The sequence below is a fragment of the Antrostomus carolinensis genome, unplaced genomic scaffold (genome assembly GCF_000700745.2).
Source record: "Antrostomus carolinensis isolate BGI_N321 unplaced genomic scaffold, ASM70074v2 scaffold2251, whole genome shotgun sequence".
In the NCBI taxonomy this organism is placed as follows: Eukaryota; Metazoa; Chordata; class Aves; order Caprimulgiformes; family Caprimulgidae; genus Antrostomus; species Antrostomus carolinensis.
Window position 1 is genome coordinate 32,481 of NW_010294616.1, and position 25,952 is coordinate 58,432.

General features: G+C 37.5%; 1 protein-coding gene across 1 annotated transcript in view; it reads right to left on the bottom strand.

Annotated features, from left to right (window-relative positions):
- Positions 1 to 24,551, bottom strand: part of LOC104517553 (diacylglycerol kinase eta) — a 56,298-nt gene extending 31,747 nt beyond the window's left edge. Inside the window, exons 1-5 of the mRNA XM_010177663.1 lie at positions 24,441 to 24,551; positions 22,604 to 22,684; positions 5,662 to 5,766; positions 5,211 to 5,343; positions 541 to 647 (exon numbers count right to left, since the gene is read on the bottom strand). Of these exons, the coding sequence (XP_010175965.1) occupies positions 541 to 647; positions 5,211 to 5,343; positions 5,662 to 5,715 (294 nt within the window). The 5' untranslated portion in view covers positions 5,716 to 5,766; positions 22,604 to 22,684; positions 24,441 to 24,551. The remainder of the gene's footprint in view (positions 1 to 540; positions 648 to 5,210; positions 5,344 to 5,661; positions 5,767 to 22,603; positions 22,685 to 24,440) is intronic.
- Positions 24,552 to 25,952: the final 1,401 nt, after the last annotated feature.

Sequence of the window (25,952 nt, forward strand, 5' to 3'; positions counted from 1 at the left end):
AGTACTAACCTTCTAGGCAGAAGTTTCACACCAGTGGCACATACATAGTTTTGTTTGTAAAAATAACCCATCTATCACAATAAATTTCTGAAAAGCTTTTGTCATTTCTCTTGCTAATTTTAAAATTCCTGCTTTCATCAGTAAAAAAACTCCTGACATGTCAGTGAATTCCAAATAGGCCTCCTGGGGAACAGCTATTGGTAAGGAGGACACAAAATAGATTGCCAAAACAGCATGGTAACAGTGTAAAATGCCACCTTTATTTAAGAGCAGTAGGAACTTCTGGGATCAGTTCTCCAGCTTCAGAGTTTCTCTGCATGTGGCCTTTACAATCTTGTAACACAGCTGCAATTGAGTGCCCACAGAAACTAAACTTTTCTTGTGAGATAGGAATATAACTTTTGTTTTGAACACCACATTAAACTTTGAAAAGCGTTCAGGAATATAGCCACCAACCATTAACTCCAATGGGTCACATGGCAACATTTCTATGCTTACACTTTTTTTTTGGAAAATACTTTAAATATGAATAGTACTTACACCATCTTCATCTTCAATGATGTCTTTTCCAATTGAGGCTAACGTAGTCCATTTGCAGTTATTTGTTGCTCGGACAGCACATCTTTTATGTGCTTTAAACTTACACACTGGAAAGCACATAAACATGTATACGATGTTATTTGCTATATTCTAGTGATACATATCTTCTTAAAAAAATTAAACACAAATATTCCATAAAGCAGCCAAGTAAATGTCACTTAGTGTTGCACACATGACACAAGCCAACTAAAAGAAAATTCAGTTCATAATCACTCCAGCTCTAACTTTCTAAGCTCGGTTTAACCACTCAGCTGTAGCCCATGATAAGTGTGTCCTCAAATCCACATCGGTCCCCATTTTTTTCAGTGCAATGCAAGGTACTAAGGCAGAAATATACGTTTAACTGTATTTTTGTCTTTTCTATTCCTCCACTGACACAACTTGGATACCTCATTTAAATTTGCAGGAGGTGACAGGAGAGGTACTTTCACAGAAGTATTTTGCTTCAGGAGTTCTGTTTCTTTGCTTAAAGGATCCCTTTTGGGCACCATACTTTGCTTGTTTTCCCAGAAGCTGAGAAAGTGAAGGGTTAGGTGGTGATATATTTTTCCAGAATACTGGTGGCTACAATATTTTCCAAGAAGTTACATTAAGTGAAGATGAGCCTGACTTCTTACTGGATTATTTATTAAAAATCTACTAATTGGAATACTCAGTACAAGTGTGTAGTACTGGCAGACATTTTGACAATCTAGTAACTACTTGCATTTTGTTCAACTCAATTAATATAACTAGTTAATGATATCATACTAGACCAAATAGACTGATTCACCCAACTGTGGGTGTTTCTGTTACTGGAAGTACATTACATCATTCTATTTACAGTGCATTATATAAATTATTTTGGCAAAGTCCATTAAAGGTTTATGAGAACTAGCCAGCAGACCAGAATTAGTAGTCTCTTTTCAAACAAACACTTGACAGGAAACTATCAAAAGCTTTGGCCCATTGCTTGTCCACCATTAAAAAACATTAAGCCATGGTACAAAAGGTCTTGTGAATCATAAATTTCTCATTTTAATTCCACTGATCCATTGCCAGATCAATTTAAAAAGTGAATTGAGACTATGTAAGCAACATCTGAGTGTGAGAGCTATCCTCACTGTTCTGGGAGATGTGTGAAAGTATGTGCTTAGCTCAAAGAAAGAGAAGGAAACAGAAAAAGTTTTGTTGCTTTTACAATAATACCTCTGGTCATTTCAAAAAGACCCAAAGTGTGCAAATATCCCATATTCCTCAACTAACAGGGAAGGCTCGCATTTTCAAAACAGCTCAGCATCATATTGTGTGTTTGCAAACCTGAGCTGGTTCCAAGCATCTAAAGAAGTCAGCTCTCACAGGACCACAGAAACAAAGGCTGCATTTCCAAGTGATGGGCCTTGAACAGCTTTACCACTTGAATGTTGTGGAGAAGATATGCCACTGAATTCAGTTTCCTACTCATAAATGATACGCATTTGTCTTTGCCACATAGATCAAAATACAACAAATCAGGGATGAGGGGCAATAGGAAATTCCAAATTACGAAGGCCTAACAAAGCAAGGGAATTTTCAAATTCTGTTGAGCTACAATTCAACTAGATTTCAGGACCCCGTATTCAACCTCTGCTCTCTCAACAAGGCATGGACAAATTCAAACCCAGGATCTGAAGAGCTGCAGCAAGCCACACCATGGATGGTAAGTGACAAGATTATTTTTTGAGAAGACACAAAAGAAGAAACTAGAGGAAGGAAATAGCATCGCATCTCAAAGGAGTGTATGATTAAATTTTTTAAAAGTCAATTGCTTTTTGAGCAGTAGAAAGAATGAAGCCCAGTTTTGTATGAATTTACGTCTTCAGTTTGATGTACATATTCATTCTTTGACTTCTAAAAAGACACAAGTTCACACTACAGTTATTTCCCTAGCAAAAGTATTAACATACCCTCTTTTCCTACACTGGCTGCCACAAAAATTACAGGAGTATCTTCAGGGTGGTCTGCAATTAATTTAGTCAACCATTGCTAAGGGCTATTGGGAGGGAAGGTGCCCTGAAAAAAGAAGGCATCAACCTTATCTCTAGAAGAAATGAGGATTGTTGTGCAGTCAAGTTGAAAAAAACAGTTGTGTAGCACTGCTGGAGACCACCAGGTCTAAGAGAATAAAATATTACAGGACTGATATTCTAAAGTATCATAAGTTGCAAAGTATCAGCAATGAGATTTATTTTTGTTTTTACCTACAGTTAACGGTCAAGAATCAGACCACAAAGAGTAAAAAGACTCTAAGCTGTTTTGAAGATAACTTGGTGTACCAGTAACCCAAACCACTGACAGGAGGAAGAGCTCTAGTATCTCTTGAGAAGAAGCCTCTCACACATCTCAATACTCATAATACTCATAATAGAGTAGCCCACGAACAGTGACCACACAAAAAATTGAATTTAGTATAGATATAAATTGATTTCCAGCGTAAAGCAGTGCTGGAGGTTTCAGATGCCAGGCATGAATATTTAAACATTTTTTTAAAGATGTAATGAGAAAAAGTAGCACAGAACACATCTGGGGAATCTTAAGACTCCATACTTCCTATATAATCTCCTCAAACAGTGTATATTGCTAATACAGGGCAAGTCAAAAAAATAGATGGTGAAATGCATTAGAAGTGAACATTGCAGAAGCAAGTAAATATGAACTCAGTCACATCAGAATTTCAGAGAAAATACAGTTCTTAGATGAAGAAATTAAAGATAGTTAACACAGGTTTTTGCAGGTATTCAGAATCAGGGACAAAGTATGAGTATTCCAGTAAGAGAGTCAACTGTCAAATGATTTAGATTAGATGCATAATTAAAGTTCTCCTTTTATTTTAAAAAATACTTGGGAAAAAATAAAGAAAATAGATATTAAGTAGTAGTTAAGAATTAAGAGGAGATAAACTTATTAACAGATAAAAGAACATCATAGTATATGAATATAAACCAATCCAGGTCATACATGTTTATAAAACTGTGGACCAGTGAAAGCAAATCCAAACTGCCTTCACAAGCCATTTGTAAAAACTAATCAAAGATCAACTGGCATCAGAAATGTGGATAAATTTAGTATTAGTTTGTAGTAAGTTATGCAGAAAGGTGTCAAAGTCCAGATCTGGAAATTAAGGGAAATTACATTTCCTTAATGTAAAGTTAACACCAACATCTTGGAAATTAAATCCATACTTAGAAGCAAAATAAGACACTGAAAAAAACAGAAAACAATGAACTACAACAATTAACATTGATAATCTTACAAGAATAATTCTTGCTAAACAGTCCTTTAAAATAGCTATAATACAAACTTATGAAAGGATAAATTCTTTATGAAAGAAGTCTTTCCTTGCCTTTGCCTGAGCAAATATAACTGTATCTGTACATAGAGGCAATACAACTGCATTTTAGTTAAGCACATGATACTTCCATCTGCCAATATCAGACACTGAAAATGCCATAATTGCCTTAAAACTGTCCAAACGACTTATACACAGTGGAAAACATACACCAGAGAAGCTGGAAGTAACTATGCTATTTCTAATTTCTATGAAACGTGTTCGTCCCGTTCCTTGGCAACTGCACCATTAGCTACATTAAAAGCCTGGACAATTCAGGACAGTGGGTTAATGTTTCCTTTTAAGATTTCCTCAATACACATTATTATGCCCAGACCTCAAGTATTATAACAGCATCAATAACAGAAATGCATTTGCAGTTGGATCACATGCATCCAAAAAATCAAGTTTTGAATGGTGTAACTGTAACTCTTTTCTGGACTTTTAGCTATTCTGGTAAGTAAATATCTATATGTGTCATATATAGCATAAGGTCACACAGATGTTTTATTTCCTGCTGGATTCTAACACAAGTAGACTTGCTGCCACTTTTTCACAGAACTTGCTGCAGAAAATAAATAAACTGTCTCAGGTTAATTATAAATATTTCTTTGCGGAATATTATTTCTCCAGATAAGCTTAATGCTCAAGTTCTAGCCACAACTCCTTTTTCTTTGTGCTGGATTTCATCTGTTGAACCACCAAAACGCAAAGGCATTTACCCCCTCACTGCATGAGAGAATTTTTAAGGCAGTAAATCTGGCCTCATGTGTCCTGCCCATACTGCAGGATTGGACAGCAGTGACAGAGCAAACAAGAACTGGAGGGGAAGAGGATGTAGTGCTGAACAAAGCGTTAAGAATTTTTATAGATGTTGGGCAGAGATTACCATTAGGATTTTTTTCCTGAGGAATGCTGATTCTGCAAACCAGTAAGATGATTTTGTTTCATATTTTTGACATGCAAATCAAATAAATCCTATCTTTTCTTGCAAACCATACACCCAACACATTCCAAACTGGTCGCTGCACCAGAAGGAACTGTTTTATTAAGATGAGTTAGAAAAAGGCACCTGGCGCATGAAGAGGGTGAGCCAGATCATCAGCAGTCCCTCTGCCCAGAAGAGAGTCACTCTAGTGAATATATTTGTCCCTTCAGGGTTTTTTTGTACTCATTATTTTCAGAATCATTACCCGCCTTAAACTTTCAGCCATGTGTTTACATATGCAGCATTAGGAACAGGGGAAGAAAGCGTTTATTTTACCTTCACAAGACAGGCCGTGAGAAGTGACTCCAGAGAGGCTCTCTCTACACACGTTGCAGAAGGTAGGTCGGGCATGGGAGCAGGCGTACCAGTTATGCATCCCTGAGAAATGTTCCACATTAAACTGTGCGGTCTAGTAAAGGAGAAGTTAAGACAAATTTGCAAGTACAGAACACAGCTGACTGAAATTACCTACGGTTCCATATTACAGGAGATGACAACGCAATGTTCACCAGAAGTATTTTCCAAAGGGTATTTAGCCTGCTCTCCCTCCAAACTTTTAGAAGTGTGATAATAAGCTCTCATTTTGCTAGTAAAGGTCTTAACCTGAAGCTTCACTCTGACATTAGACACACTTTTCACACCAAGGAGGGTGAATACCCAAGTTCTGTGTCCTGTAGTTTGATCTGCTGAGCTAGAACAGGTTGCACCAAGAGGGATGTCAACTTACCTCATAGTGTTCTCTGGACTGAACAGACTTCAGAGAGCTTATCCAGTCCTCCATTTCTTTTCTGTTCTCAGCACACAATATTAGCCTCCTAAATGGAGTGATTATCTGAAAAAGATAATGCATTCTGATTAATTCAGATAGCAAAAATCATGATAGACTATAATATTTAATACACTCTTTCCTGCGAGAGGATGCGAAAGGAAGACACACCCTTAATTGCAAGACATTAAACACTTAGAAATATTTTCTTTAATACACTACCAGCAACAAAGGAGTTTTCTTTTCCTTTTTCAGTTCCAAAGATTTGAATCAGGCTTCGGTATAGGTCTTTACAATCTATATTGATCATTCCTCTTTCTCAGCTTCTTGTCTATGCGCTGAGATTTAAATACTGAAATGGCAGGCACTGAAACTGCTAAAACAACCATTCTGGAAATTACTAATTGACTAAGATTGCAATATTTCATTATAGCAACTGCAAGGTCCATTCCAATTGCTAGAGACAAAAACATATCAAAATCAAAAGCCTGGAACTCTAAAACAACAACAAAAACTTTAATCATATTTCTCTGTCTTGTATATTGATATTAAATTTGCACCAATGTAAACAAACATAAATTTAAAGCAGAACTTCCTATATAAAACTCAGTATAAGAACACATATAAATCTTCATAAAAAGACACAGAGAACAAAAGCAAAGAGCTGAAATAATACCCTACTAGGATGGTTGAATGAATTCCTGGAACAAGCTGATGCTGGGGAGTTTTCAGTGGTCTGGAGCTGTATCTGTATCTGCTTTCAGATTCAGAAATCTGAAAATGCTGTATCTAGGAGGTTCAGAGTATAAGCTGTTTTCTCCTCTCCCTCATCAGTAGGAAAATAATTAAAATAACAGGAAGGCACCAGAAACCATCAGCTAACTCCCACTGAAATTATTTTGAGCACTGCACTAAAATAGACGAAGCAGTTACTTACACAGCAAAGAATTTAAAAAAAAAAAAGAAAAATAAGTACATGAAATTAAAAGAAAGTTATTTGTTTTGTTGTAGGAAGTCTCAAAAATAAAATTAAATCCTTTCTCAGTCTTATGCATAAATCTATTGCATAGTATGTACCCCCACACTTGCAAATTACTCAAGTGAAACAAAGAAAGGACCACCAAAAAATGATAGCTCTGAGTAGTATTTTAAATGCTACAGGCTTGATATTGTAACATTGCCACAATATTAGTAAACATATATCTACAGCTGCATTTACTTACCCAGTCTCTGTCGTAAATAGTCTCTAGCCCTGATTTGTCCTATCCACTTCTTCATTAAACTGAGCTGCACTTCAATGTATCTCAGAGGCAACGTAACTGAAGTGCAGCAAGCTGCAAGTCACATGGAGGGGAGGCAAAAACCCTGTGGGCTTGCTTTTTTTTTTTTTTTTTTTTTTTTTTTTTTTTTAATGTACTCACTTCACATGGAATGGAATAGTTTCTCTGTTTTCTATTTCCTTCAATCTTGCTTAAGCTTTTTAATAAGGTTTATTAGTAGCTCTCCGCAGCTATTCCTAAAGAACAGTTAATGCAAAGAGCAATGCTTCTCTCATTAGTTTGGAGCCAAACAGACGCTTTATTACTTCAAAATGTTTTTCTAGGCCAGGTCATCAAATGAAGCCCAGAAAGCCATTAAATCATAATATAACCCTGGCTCCAACAACAATCAGCATTCTGCTGGAATTTCCAGGTTTCAGTGGACTCAGGAATCTTATTTGGGCAAATACACTTGACAGTGTATTTGCATGGCATGGCATTATAATATGGATTAAGTAAGGACAAGTCAACTCAGAACTCTGACCTTCACATCCATCCTTCCCCCACGTTCATGACTGATGCTAACTTGTAACCAGATGTTGTGAAAAGCCATTAGCAACCACAGCTGCATTTCTTGTTGAAGGCTCCTGACAATCTTGATCTTTTCAAGTAATACTTATTTCTATTACTCAAATCTTTAATACTACTGATTTCAGAAATCACCTGTGCGTCCCTCCACTCTTCCCTCCCAAAATCAAGGCCTTAGTTTAGTTTTTATTGAGTGCCAATGGAGATGCCCTTTGGTATCCAAAGCACCGGCATGGGGCAGGTAAATATGACAGAGGACTATAGCACCCAGAAGAGCAGCTATAAACAAGCCAGGTGGGACACCAAAGGCCATGTCAAAAGGTACTACAGACCCACGTATTGGCAACCAAATCATGTCACCAAACAATGCTAACTAATGCATGTAAACATAACAGAAATTCCTACACCCTGACTTCTTATTAAATTCAGAGCATAATAAACTTAATAAAGTTCAAGGCATTTAAAACCTAAAAGTTAAATTATATACTGATAATCATATGAACATAGGACCAATTATTATCAGTGCTATAAAAATAAAGTGGAAAGATGAAGACATACGTATTTGTAAATATAGCATCTATAACATGATTAAACTACATATTCTCTTTGGTTTACATACTGTTAACAACTTCAAGAAGGCATATGATAACATGAAAAACAAAAATGCATTATAAGCAAAAAATATCAACAATTTTGGAATTTTTCTTAAAAAAAAATACACTAAGAACTCTGTTTAGATTCTCATCTATTTCAGTCTACAAAAACATAGAAAAGATCTACTCTCATTATTTATTTGATAATACATGTAACATAAGAACTCAGGGAAGCAAGGAAATTATGAGCAAACAATAAGAAGTGTTTTTTTCCTAAATATAATGCATTATTTAGACTTGAAAAGTATTCCCAAAGGATGCTGAGGAGACCAGAAGTATAAATATCTAAAAAGGTATTTGACAAATTCATCACAATTAGATGCATCAGATACGATAAAACATAACATCCGAAACCTTGAACTTAGCAAGTCCTCAAAATCCAACAAGGAGTGAACACTGGGAAGTTACACAAGAGGAAGAATCACTGTACATGCTCTGCTGCTTACACTCCTTTCTTGAGTACCAGCTATTGCTATGATACTCCTTTGATTCAGTACGGTTTTACTAACTCAGTATAGCTGTTATTGTTTGTCCTAAACTGAGAATGACACCTTCTTATTTCTATTTACACAGAAGGCATGCTTTTTTATGGATGCTTACAGAAAGTTATGATTCACCAGGTTGTTTAGAGTGTATTAATTAAATACAGTTCAACCTGTATGCAGACATAATCAAACTTAAAATGGATTTAATTGTCTTCAAAGCTATTTTTTAGCCATGTAAATTTAGATTATATGAGTAGTCTTATCTCATTGTATGCAGTCATATTCAAAGTTCTATGTCTCTTCTTTTACTAACCAAAGTCAGTACCTTCTATTACATATTACCTTGTTTTTTAAATTGATGTTCACTGTCCCAAATATTATTATTTAAATATCATTCTGAATATGCTAAACTCTCAACAGACAAGAAGAAATTGTATAATACAGTGACAAATGAAGTGTCACAGGAACCTCTGGAAGACCACTAAGGTAAGGCAAGAATAAGAAAACTCTTAAATCTTGGAGGAACTCAGGTGCTAATGGTTCACACGCTGACAAAGCAGAAGACAAATCAAGAAGGATGAAGACAGACAAAAGGCCTTAAAAATAAATAAATCAAGCAGATTTAATTTAGAAGATTAAGTTACTTCGAAAATTTTCACCATTGTCAAGTAGCCAAGAAGAAGTCATTGCTGATTTTGGAAGAGAGAGTTATCAAAGCCAGATACTGCAGTATATTTGAAAGTAATGAAATTGAGGTAGTGGGAATAAAAACGTTTTTAAGGCAGTAGGCATAGGGAAACAGTGAGCATATACAGTCTTAAAAGTTGAAGGCAAACAACACAAGTCCTAAACCATCATATGGAATAAAGAATGTCTGGATAGGAAGAAAAATGGCCCATTACTGCAAAAATGTTCCTGTTCTGTTTAGAAAATTACAGGGCTTTTTGAGTGGGGAATGAAGGAGAGAACAAGAGGACATTGTTCAGTCTGCTACCACATAGGTCTTGCCATAAACTGGGATTTTCACACGTGCTGACCCTATGTTAATTTGGATTCTAAAAATATACACAAACTCATATATGTGTACCTACACATCTGGAAATTACTTTGATGAAAATTACAAAGTCAAGTTTTGGGCCACTACTGAAAATTTTCTTTCAGACAGCAGCTATTAGGAATAAGCTGAACATCTGGAAAGGAAATAAAATTGCCATTAAATTCAGTGTAAATTTGAAAGCATCTTTCACTTTCAAAGTGGCTAACTTTACCAATAACATTCTATATGCCTTCAAAAAGTTTAGACTTATGATCTGTAAAATAAAATCAAATAAAATCATAGAGACTTCAGTTAAAGTCTATTGTCTATTTTTTTTTTTTTTTTTTTTTTTTTCATATAAGAAAATACAGTTCCCAAAGCTTGGTGGCTATATTTCTGGTTGCCTTTACCAATTTTAAGAAAAATGCAGACACGACATTTGGTAATCAAGAAAATAACAGCCTACATCTCAGCAGCAACACAGCAGCTATTGCAAAGCACGTTGCTTCCTGCAACATGATATCAGAAAAATGCAGACACGACGTTTGGTAATCAAGAAAATAACGGTCTACATCTCAGCAGCAACACAGCAGCTACTGCAAAGCACGTTGCTTCCTGCAACATGATATTTGCATTAAGGCACCTTCTGCTGCTCTAAACTATTATCAGGCATTACACTAATAGCACTTTGTATGGCTGATCTTGAATTGACTTAGTAATGTAGAAATACCACTTACAATCCAAAACAGGCAGGGAAATGGTTTTCTTGTTCTTTGAACAGATATTTTAAAAATATCTTTCAGGAACTAACGAAGAGAGGGTGATATAAAGAAAGGGAGCACTCATGCCTCTCCTCTTCGGGGCTGCACCCGGTACCTGGGACATGAACGTAACCGACTTAATGTTTTGCAGCTTCTCTGTGCTTCTAGATGTTGGTGAGAGAGTTCTGGCAAACACCAGGATAACACGTTATGCCTCTCTTGCTTTCTGTATGCCCCTCCATTTCCCTGTCCTCATGCAGGTGTGTCCATATGAATGCAACAGATGAATGCACCTCTGTCACAGGGGTGGGAGTAGACTGCTGGGGTCACTGATGCTCCCATACCTACCAGAATTTATCTGCAAAAATCACAGTGCTAACAGTTGGGCAGCTTTCTACAGTACTCTAATTTCTTGGATTCAGGATACTAAATAAATTATAACAGTACTGTCACTGTCAAAGGTGTAGCTGGTGATTTACAGTGAATCGTCACTATTATTTTTCAAGATGAGCCGAGTCAGGTAAAAGTATAAATTACAAAGGGAGTGCAGGATTTAAAAGCAAGGAGAATAATAAATGGCTATTATATTTGCCTGAGTACAATACAGAATTTATAATCAGAACAATTAGCTCTGTCTACTCCACTAAAACGTTGATTCCCTCTTTTTGTTGGCCTTCTCCTATTTCACTGTTGCCAAGCTCACAAGTAATGAAGTAATGTGTGGTTTTGGCCCCCACAATAAAAACTCTTAGGAAGGGGAAGAAATGGGTTAGTCCCATACAGCATCTCCTGCACCAGTACAAATGGGCTTAACCAAAAGGCAGGGCAAAAATGGTTACAACACAGAAACAGGTATAAGGTCTACTCTGACTTCACTCTGCAGTAGAATCCAGCCCAGGTAATTTAGGTGGCCTTGCCTTATACTACACCTAGCAATAATGAAGGAGCATCTCCCAGAATACATCCTGTCACATGAAGAACAAGAAAGTGATCTGGAGTAGTCAGCATGGATTCACCAAGGAGAAGTCATGCTTGAGCAATCTGATAACCTATGATGAAATGACTAGCTCGGTGGATGAAGAAACAGAAGTGGATATCCTCCATCTTGCCTTCAGTAAGACTTTCAGCACGATTCCTTAACATGCCCACAGAGAAGCTGATGAAGTATGGGCTGGATGAGCACACAGTGAGCTGGACTGAAAACTGGCTGAATGGCCAGGCCCAGAGGTTGGTAAACAGTGGCACAAAGTCTAGTTGGAGGCCAGTAACTAGCAGTGTATCCCAAAGTTCAGTGCTGGGTCCAGTCCTGTTTAAAATGTTAATTAATGATCTGGATGATGGGGCAGAGTGCTCCCTCAGCAGGTTTGCTGATGACACAAAACAGGGAGGAGTGGCTGATACACCAGAGGGTTGTGCTGCCATCCAGAGGGACCTCGGCAGACTCAAGAAATGGGCTGACAGGAATCTCATTAAATTCAACAAGAAGTCTGAAGTCCTGCACCTGGAGAGGAACAATCCCAGGCATCAGCATATGCTAGGGGCCACCCAGCTGGAGAGCAGCTTGGCAGAGAAGGACGTAGGGGTTCTGTTGGACAACAAATTGAATATGAACCAGCTATGTGCCCCTGGGGGCAAAGAAGGTAAATGGTATCCTGGGCTGTATTAGGACTGTTGCCAGCAGGTCGATGGAAGTGATCCTGCCCCTCTGCTCAGCACTGGTGAGGCCACACCTGGAGTACTGTGTCCAGTTCTGGGCTCCTCAGTACAAGAGAGACCTGGACATACAGGACACAGTCCAGGGAAGTGCCACAAGTGTGTCGAAGGGACTGGAGCATCTGACATATGAGGAGAGGCTGAGAGAGCTGGGACTGTTCAGCCTGAAGAAGAGAAGGCTCAGGAGTATCTTACTTATACATGTAACTACTTGAAGGGAGGGTGCAAAGAAGACAGAGCCAGACTCTTTCCAGTGGTGCCCAGTGACAAGCTAAGAGGCAATGGGCACAAACTGAAACACAGGAAGCTCTGTGTGAGCATCAGGAAATGCTTTTTTACTGTGAGGGTGACTGTGCACTGGAACAAGTTGCTAAAGGCAATTGTGGAGTCTCCATGCTTGAAAATATTGAAAAGCTGGCTGGACGTGGTCTTGGGCAGCCTGCTCTAGGTGTCCCTGCTTCAGCAGGGGGGTTGGACCAGATGACCTTCACAGGTCTCTTCCAACCCTCAAAATGCTCCATGATTCTGTGAAAACAGAATCCAGGTAAATAAAGTAATCCAATTACAAGATGTTCAGCTTTGAATTGCAAAACAGATGCAAACAGTAACCAGCAAAGGTCACTATGACAGAAAATCTACAGTTCCCCAGATTTGACCTCATGTATCCTACGTCAACCAACTGCTAACAAAAAAATATTATTCTTTCAGAACGATAACTTTATAATGAGACAGTTACAAGAAGCAGAGCAGGAAAGTTTCATTAATTTGGACTGCGGAATTAGAAATCTATCTTAAATCAGTGCTTAAATATAGCAAAAACAATAAACCATTCTTGTAAATGTAAACTGGAAACTGCTATATATAGTTCAAGGCCCGCACACTTCTTTAAAGTCCTTACATGAAGATTTGTTAAGCGCGTTATTTCGCACTGCTGCGCCCTTAGCTCCAGCTTCACCAGCTCATTACACATCGATCAGATGGGATGGCTTCTGTGCTTAAAGGAAAACATTTAGTTATATATTTAATGGTATTAGGTGCAATGTTACACAAAATAAACCAGCAAGTGACTATTTTTGTCATCTGTAATAACAGATGCCTGTTTAAACATGATCCAGCTGCTTGAAGCCAGGGATCCTTGTTCACTAGAAGCAGGAAATTTATTCAAAGTTTACACCAATGACTTTGTTTATAAAATTATTTGGTACACAGGAACTGCACTAAGGGATAGTTTTTAAGGTTTCTCCGGGTATTTTAACCACTTTTAAGGCAAGAAGAGAAAGAAACATCAGAGAATGGGTAAGTGTAAAACTGCAGGAAGAACAAAATCTGGCAGTCCACAGTGCTTGTTCTCCAAACATTCTCACTGCTTCACCAGTGCTGTGCCATGAGTTCAGACAATGAAATAAAATATATTTTTAATGCATTTACTTCTGTGCAAACCTTCTTATTGTGTTTCACAAACTAAAGAAATTCTTAGAAAACTAAAGGAAGAAAAAGAGACATTTTCTGTGCGCTATTTTTGAAAAATTTCTGCTTAAGCTCAAAATCTGTGGAAAACAAGCTCCAGGCAAATGTAACTACAACCAAAACGTACAATATAGCCCAGAATGGTCGCATTTTTAAGCATCTCCTTTTCCTCTTCTGAAAAGTGTTCAGCTTTCTTGTAATAGCTCAGTCCCAAGCGATTTATCTATGGATTTTAGCCTCACAGCTGAAATGCTTTATTGCTTCTCCATAATGAAACTTAAAGCTTCAACATCACTAGACACTCTAGGGAAAGGGAGACAGCGTATCAAGTCAGAGATAAGGAGCTTAAAAGTCACACCCAAAGCTACCCAAAGAGCTCTCAGCTTCATCACATTTTTTTGTCACTGTCAGAGGGCAGGGGAAAATGAACAAATGCTAAATGGAGGAAAAAAACCTAAGTGCATCACAAGTGCACACTAATTGCTTTTGTCTAATTTTTTTTTTCCTCAGCATATCAATTTGCTATTTCAGTTTTTGTTTTGTTTCTAAACTGCCTGAATATAGAAAAAAAAAAAAAAAAACCCAAACCAAAACCCAAACCACAAACCTAGTGGAAAATTGAACTAAATTGAATATAAAGCACTTCCCCTCTCTTTCTGTGGTTTGGGTAACACTTGGGCTGGGAGCATCAAAAAGCCTTCATCATTTAGAGGCTAATCAGCATCTGTATGAAACAGGAGATAGTTCACAACTAGGGAAAAACTACATCCATCCCAAGAGTTAGCTACGCGTGCAAAGCTGAGTCACGCTGGCAAGGCCAGCACAGGAACCTGAGTTGTTTCCAGCCATATTCTACCTCCCAGAGACAACAAGAGGACCCAAGATCGACACAGATGTCACTCCAGGATTTCTGTCAGCCCTGCACTAGATTGCAAGCAGGAAGGTACTTCAAGACATCTGAAAATATGTCTGAACTCCCCCCATCATCAGTATATACTGATAGCAACATTAACACTCAAATGAAATGCAAAGGAAATTTCAAAGTGTACCCAAACCCAGGAAATGATTACATCATATTTATCCTTTAGATGTGCAAAGTATGCTGAGAGGAATCCTAAGGATAGCACCACACACAGTACATAGCACTTCACTGATATTTCTTTTGTTTCCTTCACACAAATAATTTCTCAATGCTAATGTAAGCTTATTAACCATACCTGGATCACTATTATTATTAAAATTAGTATGGAATTGATTTAAGATACACCTAAAGCAGAGGTTCATGCAGACTAAAGAGTGTTCACACAAGACTCTGTTCAATTAAGTAAATTTAATGTGTAAACTATTTGAAACTTGGTTGATGTAAATTCATCAAGAAACAGAAACATGTTTCCAAACACAAATCCATTCCTCTTCTGTCCCTGTGGTTTATTAAAGGGAGAAGTCAAGTAAGAGAGTCTCCCTTCAAGGGAACATCAGCAGAGACCAGATGTAGAAATACTCAAATGAAAAAAAATTGCAGATAGCTGTGCCCCAGAGTATTCCTACAGAGCAAACCAGAAAGTTTAATCATCCAGGCTAAGAACAAGGCAGTGAAAAAAGTTTGCTTAGCAATAGCTGAAACCAGGAGAAACCACTCCAAGTCTGGAACAAGCCAAAGCCTTGAAAGTGGTTACTGACCTCATGATCCCAGGAGTCTCCTAACACAGGAGTAGCAAGATGATTTCACCAAACTACAGAAACAAGAAAGACAGTGGAAGAGAAGCAGTGAAAAGCCCAGAAAAGGTCAGTGGAACCTTTAGGTGAGTGGCCCTGGGGAAAAATAACCAGACTGAGGTAGAATAGTGTCTGTCTGCAAGAGGTTTGAGGCTATGAGCAAAGAAACCATCTCCAGATGCCCACTGAGACCGAACTGCAGCAAATTGGATTTTGTAAAGAACCGGGACAGCATCAGAGAAATACCTCCACTGGCATCCATAAGGTTTTCTGCATTTAAATAAAGCTTAAGACCCTCAAATTTGGGCAAATCAAGAGTCAGTAATAAAACTCAATTGATGTTAGATTATTTAAATAGGGAAAAAACAGTATTAGGATAATTATTCCCAGATTTGGGACTATCTCTCTTTGTCTCTGATATTCTAAAAGACAGAAGACTGCAGTGCCCAAACCCAAAGATGAAAGGTTTTAAACTCCTTCGGGAAAAGGCTCTTCTCATTTCCTCTTGATGTGGCTTGGGGAAGGTTAAGCAGTTCTCACATTCCCTGAAGTTCTTATAGTCCCTGAAGAAAAGTCTCAATAACAACTCTGAAAAAAAATCCGTGTGGCAAGAAAGGAAGCAAAATATGTCCAAGTCTAAGAAATTAACACTCTCTCTCCAACATACTGCAAAAGTCTGGCAGTGTATTCTGTTTTCCAAGCTGATTGTGAATATTAAAAGTTAATTTTCTAAAATCAATTAGAAGCAGATAATCTCAATGATGAGGAGAGAGCTGACCCATGTCAGAAGCAGCAGGGCTGAAGTAAACTGCTAAAAAGGAATACACCTTCAGGCCCGGCTGTAATATTCAATTTGAAGTTCTGACAAATTGCAAAAATTGAGTTTCCAGTACAACTGGGCAACTTCCCATTAAAAACAGCAGCTGTACAGGAGGATTCAAAGATTAAAGGAATTGATTTATGCTTTAAGATGGTTCCACATAAATTATATACCAGTAAACTTTATATCCCCAGCCAAGACATAGGATATGCTACATTCAGAAATATGGATAGGAAATAGGGTAATCAGAGTTCTAGAAGAAAGCAATATAAACTGGAAGAAAAAAACATAAATTTTAACCACAGCTGAAGCATAGTTGCTCCAATGGAGTATCTGGCTTCACTAACCTACAAAAAAATACCTAACCATCTCAAAATAATAGGTGGCAGGAAAATCAGCAAATATCAATGTTTAGTTTTTCAAAATGTATCCAAATTTACAGAATACCAAGGAAATCACAGACAACTGGTTAAAGATTTTTTGTTTAGCTACATATTAAGCAGAACCCTCTGCTTTCAGGTCACAGTGAACTGATAAGTCTGACCAAAAAAGTGGAAATCAGAGAAAAAACACTTCACTTTTTGTAACAAAATTACTTTCAGGGACTACCTTTAATGAAATGCCATTCATGTTTTGTTTTTTTCTTTACTTATATGAAAAAATACTTTAAAGCAAAATTTAACCCCTTTAATTTGAACTAAATTAAATACTTCTGCTCAAAAAAGTTAAAACATCAGATTGACTCATAATTATTTTTAGTTCAGTCACTGAACTGAAAAGACCAATTATTTTTACGTCCCAATCAGGCGATGAGATGAAAAGCTAAGAGACATCAAAAAAGTAAGATGGAGTAATAGAAATTTTTAACATGGGAAAAGATTAATAGACAATAAGCATCTTACTATTCTTTTACAAAATTTTGTAAAAAAAATTTTTGATTCTTAAACTGGAAGAGAATTGTAAAGTAATGATACGGGAACATTTACAGACAACATAAAATTTTGATTCCTTAGTTCCCCCCCTTGATTACCAAGGCACTTCAGACCAAGCCAAGCAACGTATTAAATAGACAGTACAATGACTTGAAAAAGTTCTGTGTTAGTAAAAACAAAAGAAATACACACCAGAGAAAAACCACAGAAGCATAGACGAATTATTTATGAACTACAGACAGCTCCAAATTAACAGGAAAAGGATCTTAGTATCATTATAGAGGATAAAAAAAATGCATAATGTGTTGCTGCTGCAGAAAACAGACAAAATGTGGGATCCATAACGAATGTAAATGAACATTAATATGGAAAATAGTCCCAAAGATCCATGACTTGAGCTCCCCGAGTGCCAAATTGGTTACTTCACTTACAAGATGATGCTGCAGAATAATAGTCAGAAGAACCACAAGAACAGGTAAGAGTATAGAAAAATGTTTACAACGATTATTTACCTTGGAAACAGTGAAATCAAAGGAAGTATAAAAAAAATAAAGAACAGAAGGTTTATAGGTTTTTGCTGCCTTTGCCTCACAACACTAGGTAGAGAATACTTAATTAAGAGTTCCCCAAGGAAGTATTTTTCCAGAGAATAAATAATTAGTCTTTATGGTCTACATGGTCTTTAGCATCACTAAAACCAAGAAATCAGCAAAAATTTATTATATTAGACATTTTTGCAAGCATATTCAGAATCCTAGTGATAAATGTTATTGGCTGGAATATAAAGTCTCATTTCCAGCCAATTTCTAATTACTAAGAATTGCAGTAGGCTTTCCAGGCTTTTCTTCCCTTTCGAAATGACCACTTTCAGAAGATGCACATTCAACAAAAAGTACTTGATTCAGCACCTGAATCGAGGTGATTTCAGAAAGCTGAAAGCAGGGGTCTATTATTTCAGGTGCCCCAGATAACAAAACTCCTACTGTAGCTAAGGGAAAGTTAGTTAATAATCAGAGGAGTCTATACTGAACTAAGCAATTACAGGAATCTACGCTATTAATCTTACCCTAGATACCTAAATTTAGGTGTCTATAAATCCATCACTGAGTTCCACCTGAAGTCAGGGCAAGCTGAATCCCCATCCTGAGTATCATCTAGTATGTTAATTCTCATATTCCTGGAGGACACCTTCCAGAATGACAGTTACTCTCAGACACAAGCAGATAATAGAATTAACCTAGCCAGGATTTTCACCCTTCTGAATATACGTATAGTAAGAAATTGAGCGTCCATGGCTTTGTATAATTCTTAGGTGCACTAGAAGTTGGCCTAAACCAAATCAAAAGTCTAAAGCCAGCTGTATTAAGTAAAACCTCAAAACCAGTATTTCTACCCTGAAATTATTATTTTCCATCACATTTATCCCCAAAAATCATAAGTTAATTAAATGTTTCAAACATCAGTTCAGATGGATTAAATACAGGTGCTGCCACATGATGCCCATGCATTTTACATGAGACTCTAGGATAGATTTATAATAACCCAGGGCATTTTATACACCTATGTGGCTCAATGACTGAAAGGCAGCATGCTTAACACCCACAGATTTTTTTTCTTTGTCAATGTGCATCAGTTCTTCATCATGAAAAGAAATGCAGAGGTAGAAACCTAAGCCAAAAGCTAAACTGTCAAAATCTCCCTTTAAATCATAATTCATAATCACCTTTGTTGCCCTGAGGAACTTAACTGAAGGCATGAATATGCCTGTTCAGGAATCATTTTAGTATTTAAAAATCCCATTCCTTACAACTATTAGAACAAAAGCATGCCATCAATGTTCCATGTGTCACAGAATCACAGAATCACAGAATCACAGAATGTTGGGGATTGGAAGGGACCTCGAAAGATCATCTAGTCCAATCCCCCTGCTGGAGCAGGAACCTAAATGAGAACCTACAAGGGTCCATGCTTGCACACTGGACAGCACTATTCAGACTCATTCAGTCTCAAGCCTTGTTTTGAGAACATTAAAGAGATTTTTCTAAATGCACTTGAGATATCAACAAGCCATCCTCTAGCCTTGCAAACCAAAACACATAAGGAATTACATCTCTCAGCAGAATTGGTCACTGCCCTATCTGCTTGCATGCAGTAAGGATGGGAGACTGATTCATCCCCAAAGTCTCTCCAAAGATGTAACATCCTGTGCAACTACACTGCCCAGGTTGTGCTGACACAACATAAACCACCCTGTGAGGCAGAAGCAAAGAACTGTGGAAAAAAACTTTTTAGCAGAGTACCCAACATCATTACGAGGACTCAGCACCCACCCACACCACTGAACCTTAGGCATGGAGTGAGCAAAAGCCCCCGTGAGCTCCTGATTTGGCTGGTGGAGAGAGTGATGCACGTCTTTGACAGGCTGATGGAGAGAGTGATGCACATCTTTGACAGGCTGAATTGGCTTCTTGAACCTCTTCTCTCTCTTCCCACATACTTAGGAGACTGGTATCTAACAAGTAAGTAAGAAGAATCTGGCTTGAGGGTCTCATATAAAGGCTCAGAAGTCAAGGGACAGCTTTTCCTCTATTTAATAGGCTCTAGATGAGGATGCTCCGAACTACAAAATGCCTATAATGTTTTACAAGGCACCCTAGTGCAAGCTTGTGCTCTAGGAACTATTTGCTAGAAAAAGTTGGTTGTTCACTGAAACTTAATATCAGCAATAAAGAAAAAAATGAAACAGATGAGCTGGTTTAAGTTTAGCAGTTTCTCATTTTAATTGGCATCTATTTATTCATCTCAACTTTCCCCTTAACCTCAATTTGTTTGTAGTAAGAAAGGAAAAGTAATTCTGGTGAATAAACATTGATATTTAGTTACATAAAATATTCTGCAAGCATGTGCATTACAAATAAACTCAACCTTAAATCTGTGTGTTATGACTAATTTTAGGACTTTAGGAGTTTTATCCAAAAAAAGAGCATGGAAAATTTTGACATGCACACCTCTGTCTCCAAACAGACAAACTAGAAAGGGCAAAAGAAGGAAAACCAATAACTTCTACAAGCTGAGGGTAGGGGGGGGAAATTAAGTGAAATTACAAAAGGATTCGAAAAAAAAAAACTATTAATTTTTAAAGGTGTCTTTTCCTGGAAAAATGGTAATTTGATGTATATTCCATCTACACAAGTTTGTGTTAAAAATACTCTCTGTTGGGACAAAGAAACAAGAGGAGAACATTAACTAGAGAGATCTAAAGTTAAGGATTTAATTTTTGGTTTTTTAACAAAGAGAATGGTAAGAGAACCCTTAGAACACAAAGGAAAAAAAAAAAAAGTAATTTTAAGAAAAGCTAGATTATCTTTTTTAAGATGGAAGGGGGGAAAAAGCAAAAAGAAATGTTTCTTTTTATTTACAAGGAGTATTGCTGGAAAGCCAACCACCCACCCCGCCCCCCTGACTCCAAACAAACGCAGGCAAGGCCAGAGATGTCTTACTTCACTGAGCTGTGTTGCTGGGAGACTAGGTTAGGCAAACACAAAGAAAGAAGCCAAAAGATTAAGCGGGATGACGACTGTTACCATATTTCACAGTCAAATCAGATGACATTTCAATCCAGGAGAGGTACAAATCCAAATAATTTTTCAAAATCTATTTGAAGACTCCTTAGAGAAAACACTGTTTGTCCTAAATTACCCAGGACATGAAAATAAATAGTGTCTGCAAAGCTGTTAGAGCTGGTTGCCCCCAATATTTCTTTTCTCACTACCGTCTTCCCCAGAAGTCTTGATACTAGATACAAAAGATGTCTTTGGTGAAGAATGAGATACTGAGTGGGCTTGAAAGATATAAAACCACCAAACATTGTAAGAAAAAGAAAAAAAAAACCCCAAACCCAAAAAAACCCCAACAAAACCAAAACATGGCACTTATCTCCTCCATACAAAATTACACCAAGATCATAGAACCACAGAATATCTCAAGTTGGAAAGGACCCATAAGGATCATCAGGTCCATCTTCCTGCTCCTCGCAGGACTACCTAAAAGTAAATCATATGACTAAGAGCATCATCCAGATGCTCCTTGAACTCTGACAGGCTTGGTGCCATGACTGCTTCTCTGGCGACCCTGTTCCACTGACCAACCACCCTCTCAGTGAAGAACTTTTTCCTGACTTCCAACCTGAACTTCCCCTCATGCAGCTTCATTGCATTCCCTCACATTGTATTGCTGGTTACAAGAGAGAGGATATCAGCATCTCTCCCTCCACTGCCCCCCTTGAGGAAGTTGTCGACTGCAGTGAGGGCACCCTCAGCCTTCTTTTCTCCAATCTGAACAAGTGTTGCCCTCAAGACCTTTCACCATCTTGGTTGCACTCATCTGGACATACTCTAATAGCCTGATGTCCTTCTTATATTGAAGCATCCAAAACTACACACAGTACTTGAGGTGGGGCTGCAACAGTGCAGAGTGGGACAACCACCTCCCTTGACCAGCCAGCTATGCTGTACTTGATGTACCCCAGGACAACACAATTGGCAGTCAGGCTACACTGTTGATTCATATTCAACTTGCCATCAACCCAAACCACCAGATCTCTTTTTGCTGGGCTGCTCTCCAGCCTCTTCTCCCAGCACTTGCTCTTGTTAAAATTCATACAGTTAGTGATTTCCCAGTTCTCTGGTCTATCTAGATCTCTAGATGAATGTCTTATTTCAAGATTCAGCGATCAGTAGTAACATGAAAGCCAGAGGTTTCTTAATTTTCTTTTTCCTGTAATGGCAGCTTACAGCGAAGGAAGTTTGGGTTTTTAAGAGATGCTGAGTCTTATATCCTATCTTGAACACTAAGTGACAGTCATGACTGCTGGGATCTTCAACTCATCATCTTTGTATGCCTCATTACTCCTCAGCTATCCTGATGCCTGCATGACAGCTTTAATTCTCCACAGGAGCAAGACAGAAGCAGAACTTGTAAAGAAACTTAGATTGACAAACACGCTGGACTATCCAGGCCAACACGAACACGTTTGAAGTGCTCCGATTATTTCAGTAGGTATCTGGGAGGCACCACAGCAAGGAAGACGACCTGATGAAGCTTTCAGGAGGCTTGCATTGGACTGCCTTGGAGAAGAACAACCAACACGAGTAACATGGATCACCTGTGAAATTAAAATCCTCAGGAAAATGGAAAATCAACATTTCAATATAGAATAATGGTATTTGCAGGTTAAGAAAAATCATGCCATTGCAGTCAGCAGGAGAACTTAAGACCTTCGGGGGGACAACTTTAGACATTTAGGAGGACAACTTTATCCACAGTCTTCCTCATAGCTAGTTCTACACTATACCATCTCCAAATAAAGGACATTTTATTTCCAAATAGAGAAAAAAAAGAAGCATTTCAGAGGATTCTTGATTTTCTTAGTCTATCCACAGCTTTCAAGACCAGTATTATAATGGTTCCATACCGTGAAGCTGTTGTTGACATTTTTTGTGCTTGATTCAGCTACGCTGGCATCTGACAGGTCAACTTCATCAAATATTAGAGACTGTGAAGGGAAAAGAACATAAAAACATTAAATATAGTCTGAGTCCACTTTCAGGCATGCTTACAGTCTGTGCTTTCATTTCCTTGTGTCTATTCCGATTGGAAAATAAAAAAAAGAAAACAAAAGCAGTGAAAAAAAATAGAAAACGCTTATGATGTGATAAAACTTCCTATTTGACCCCGAAACACAGTCCTATTTTCTGTCTAAGTGGTACATGAGAGCACAAAAAAGTGGCTGCAAAAATATATATTGTTTTAAAATCTATTTTAAAAATTTATTTTTTAAATAGATGTAGCTTTGGAGTGTCTACTGTGTAGCATAAATGTGGTGTCAGATGAAACAGATTCACATTTGGTAAAATATAAATTAATCAGTCAGCTTTAGGATGGAACTCTAAATTCATGAAGGGGAATCTATGATACAGTATTCGTATGAGAAAATGGAGCTCAAAGGTCTGAAGGGATCTCTTCCACTCCTTTGTGTGATGTTCCAGCAAGAGAAATGTATGTCTTCCCTAAACACCTCAGCCTCGGGCAAAAGAATTATTAGGTTCTGTTGAACTCATGATGGGTTTTGAAGCACACCAGGGAAGACCAACAGAAATGTCTCCCCCTTTTTTCAGCCATGCTTTGTTCTTCCTCTTCCATGCCATGGGAAGGAGAATCAATGTTGGGGGAGTTTCAGTATGTCTGGACTCAACATCACAGGGCATTTGTACAATTGCCTACTCACTACATCTCCTTGTCTCATCTTTATGGCACAGATGACGTTGTTATTTTCAGAGCTCTTATCTTCCACGTTTATTAAGTCTTTATATAAACTGCTCGTGGTAGCACCATGTGCAGAGAAGTGTTACAACAGAGGTACATCAGTGCTGAGCTCCCTGGAGAGACAATGTTTTCCTTGATTCATCACAGCCACACAACTGTGCACCATTCAATTATAGTCATATAGTCCTAAAAAGAGAGGTCTCCATGCCTTAGTAGTTTTATTGAGATGATCAGGCTATACAAGATGACGGAGACCTGAAGCACCTCACCTACAGCTCCCACAAGTCACTGCGACCCCACAGGGTAAAGAAACATCATGCCCACCGCTACGGAACAGCACAGGCTGAGCCAGCCCAACAAGGCAAAAGGCTCTCGGTCCTGGCCCTGAAGGGGAGGGAGGAAATGCCTTTCAGAAAGAAGGTAAGTACTCCCCTCTGCCCACTCCCAATTTTCCCACCAAAAACTTCAATTGATGGGAAACAGCTTTTTCCCTTATGTATCAATTTTGGCAGAAAGTCTTCCTATCTTGATTTCGCATAACCATTTCCACCTCTGTAATGGCAATATGGGCATCAGACTAGAAGAGCTTTAATGGAATTCAGTTTGACAAATAACTTCTCAGCATTATCCAATTTTTACACTTTTTTTTTTTTAATGTTAAATTTGACTGCCTGAGAGCCATGCCCTAAAAAATGCCCCACAACTCCTTAAAATGAATCCATTATTTGTCTGAAGAGTCAAAAAGGTTAAAATAACTGTGATAACCTTCATTTAAAAAAAATTAAGAGACATCACTGGTCTTCCTTTGTTAAAGTTAATTTAGCACACTACATCTTATATACAGCAGTTTTAAAATAAAACAATCACTAACAAATCATTAAATAATAATAATAACAACAACAACAACAATAATTATTACACTTATAAATCTAAACAAAATTGAAGTTACAAGTTTATGGTATTAGACACTAACAGCACAGAATTACCTTTGAATCCTTAGCATAGTAAAGGGTACGACCTCGAAGTTTGAAATAACGCTTTTTCCACCTCTGAAAAGAACTGGTTTGCTTCAGTAGTAATCCTTCTTTTATACTTGTCTGAAAAATATTAAAATAGAGAAGAGAATGTAAATACATATCTAAATAGCTATGCATATAGATGAAAGTTACACTTTTTAAAATTTATGTTAGACCTCATATAACTGCCAATTTAAATTTGTATCCACATTAAATTGAGACTAATTTTCTGGACAACTAGACTTTGCATTGCTATTTTTTAAACATTGGCAAGATGCTAATTTTACATGTATACTGGAAAGGCAGTCGAGAGGCATATAATTATTGTGAAGATGAACACAAAACAATTCAATTGTCTGGATAGCTACAAGCCCACAGATATTAAAGCAACAACTGATAGAGGCACAATTCAGGAAAAAAAATGCTAAAAACCATCTACACAAGGTCATTTCCAGTTCCAAATTTGATTATGTTGAGAAGAAAAAAAAATTTCTATATAGGCACTAATTCAACAAGGTACTTAAACGTGTGTCTGATTCAAGCACATGAATTATGCCTTTAAAATAGAGGGAATGATCCAGTACGATGCAGGTCATGCATGACTTGAAGTGTGTTGCTGAACTGAAGCCTTCAGTGTGAAATCAGCTTACCATTAGGAATAATTCTTATATGGGAAGTGTGAAAACAGTAACAGTTAGGGATATTTTTACCAGGCAAATATTTTTGGTCAAAAAACGATTCACCTACCCAAACCTTTCCAATGCAGGCTGAACCCAGCCTACATAAACCCCATTTTTTGAAATGAGTAAGACACAAATTGGTATATTTTAAACGTGCACGCTGCTTTTGCCAGTGTGTGTGGGATTCATCCAACTGATTACAGAAATTCTCCACTTAATCAGATGAAATGACATGACATAGCATACTAATGCATGAATCTCGCAATTAATATTCTTCAGCTTTGAAGCACACAAAGGGTATGAGAAAAAGCAAGTACATTTGGATATTATATTTTAAAATGGTCTCCACTATTTCCAGAATATTTCCAATATGTAGTGTAATAACATGATGTGTATCTTATAATACAATTTCTGCATAATGTGATATAAACATCATGTGAAGTTATTCTATCAGAGACTCTCTATTCTTTTAGAGACTTAACCAAGACCTAAAGTTCATAAACACCTTCTTCTGTTATCAGATGTCAAATTCTCCTTAACTTTAATGTAAGTAATAAAAATACAGAAAAAGCAGAAAGCACTTTAATGTTCCTACAATTTCCTTGAAATGAGAAACATTGCTGTCACTTACACGTATCCCACCCTTCATTTAGATACTCCTAATGTCACAAACTAAGAATATGGCCCAACAATTACAAAGCAATTGAATTAATTCTCTTGAAAAAGCAACTCTCTCAGATGAAACATCACAGCTGAAAGTTTGGATTTATCTCACTTCACATGGCAACAACCTAGACCAACT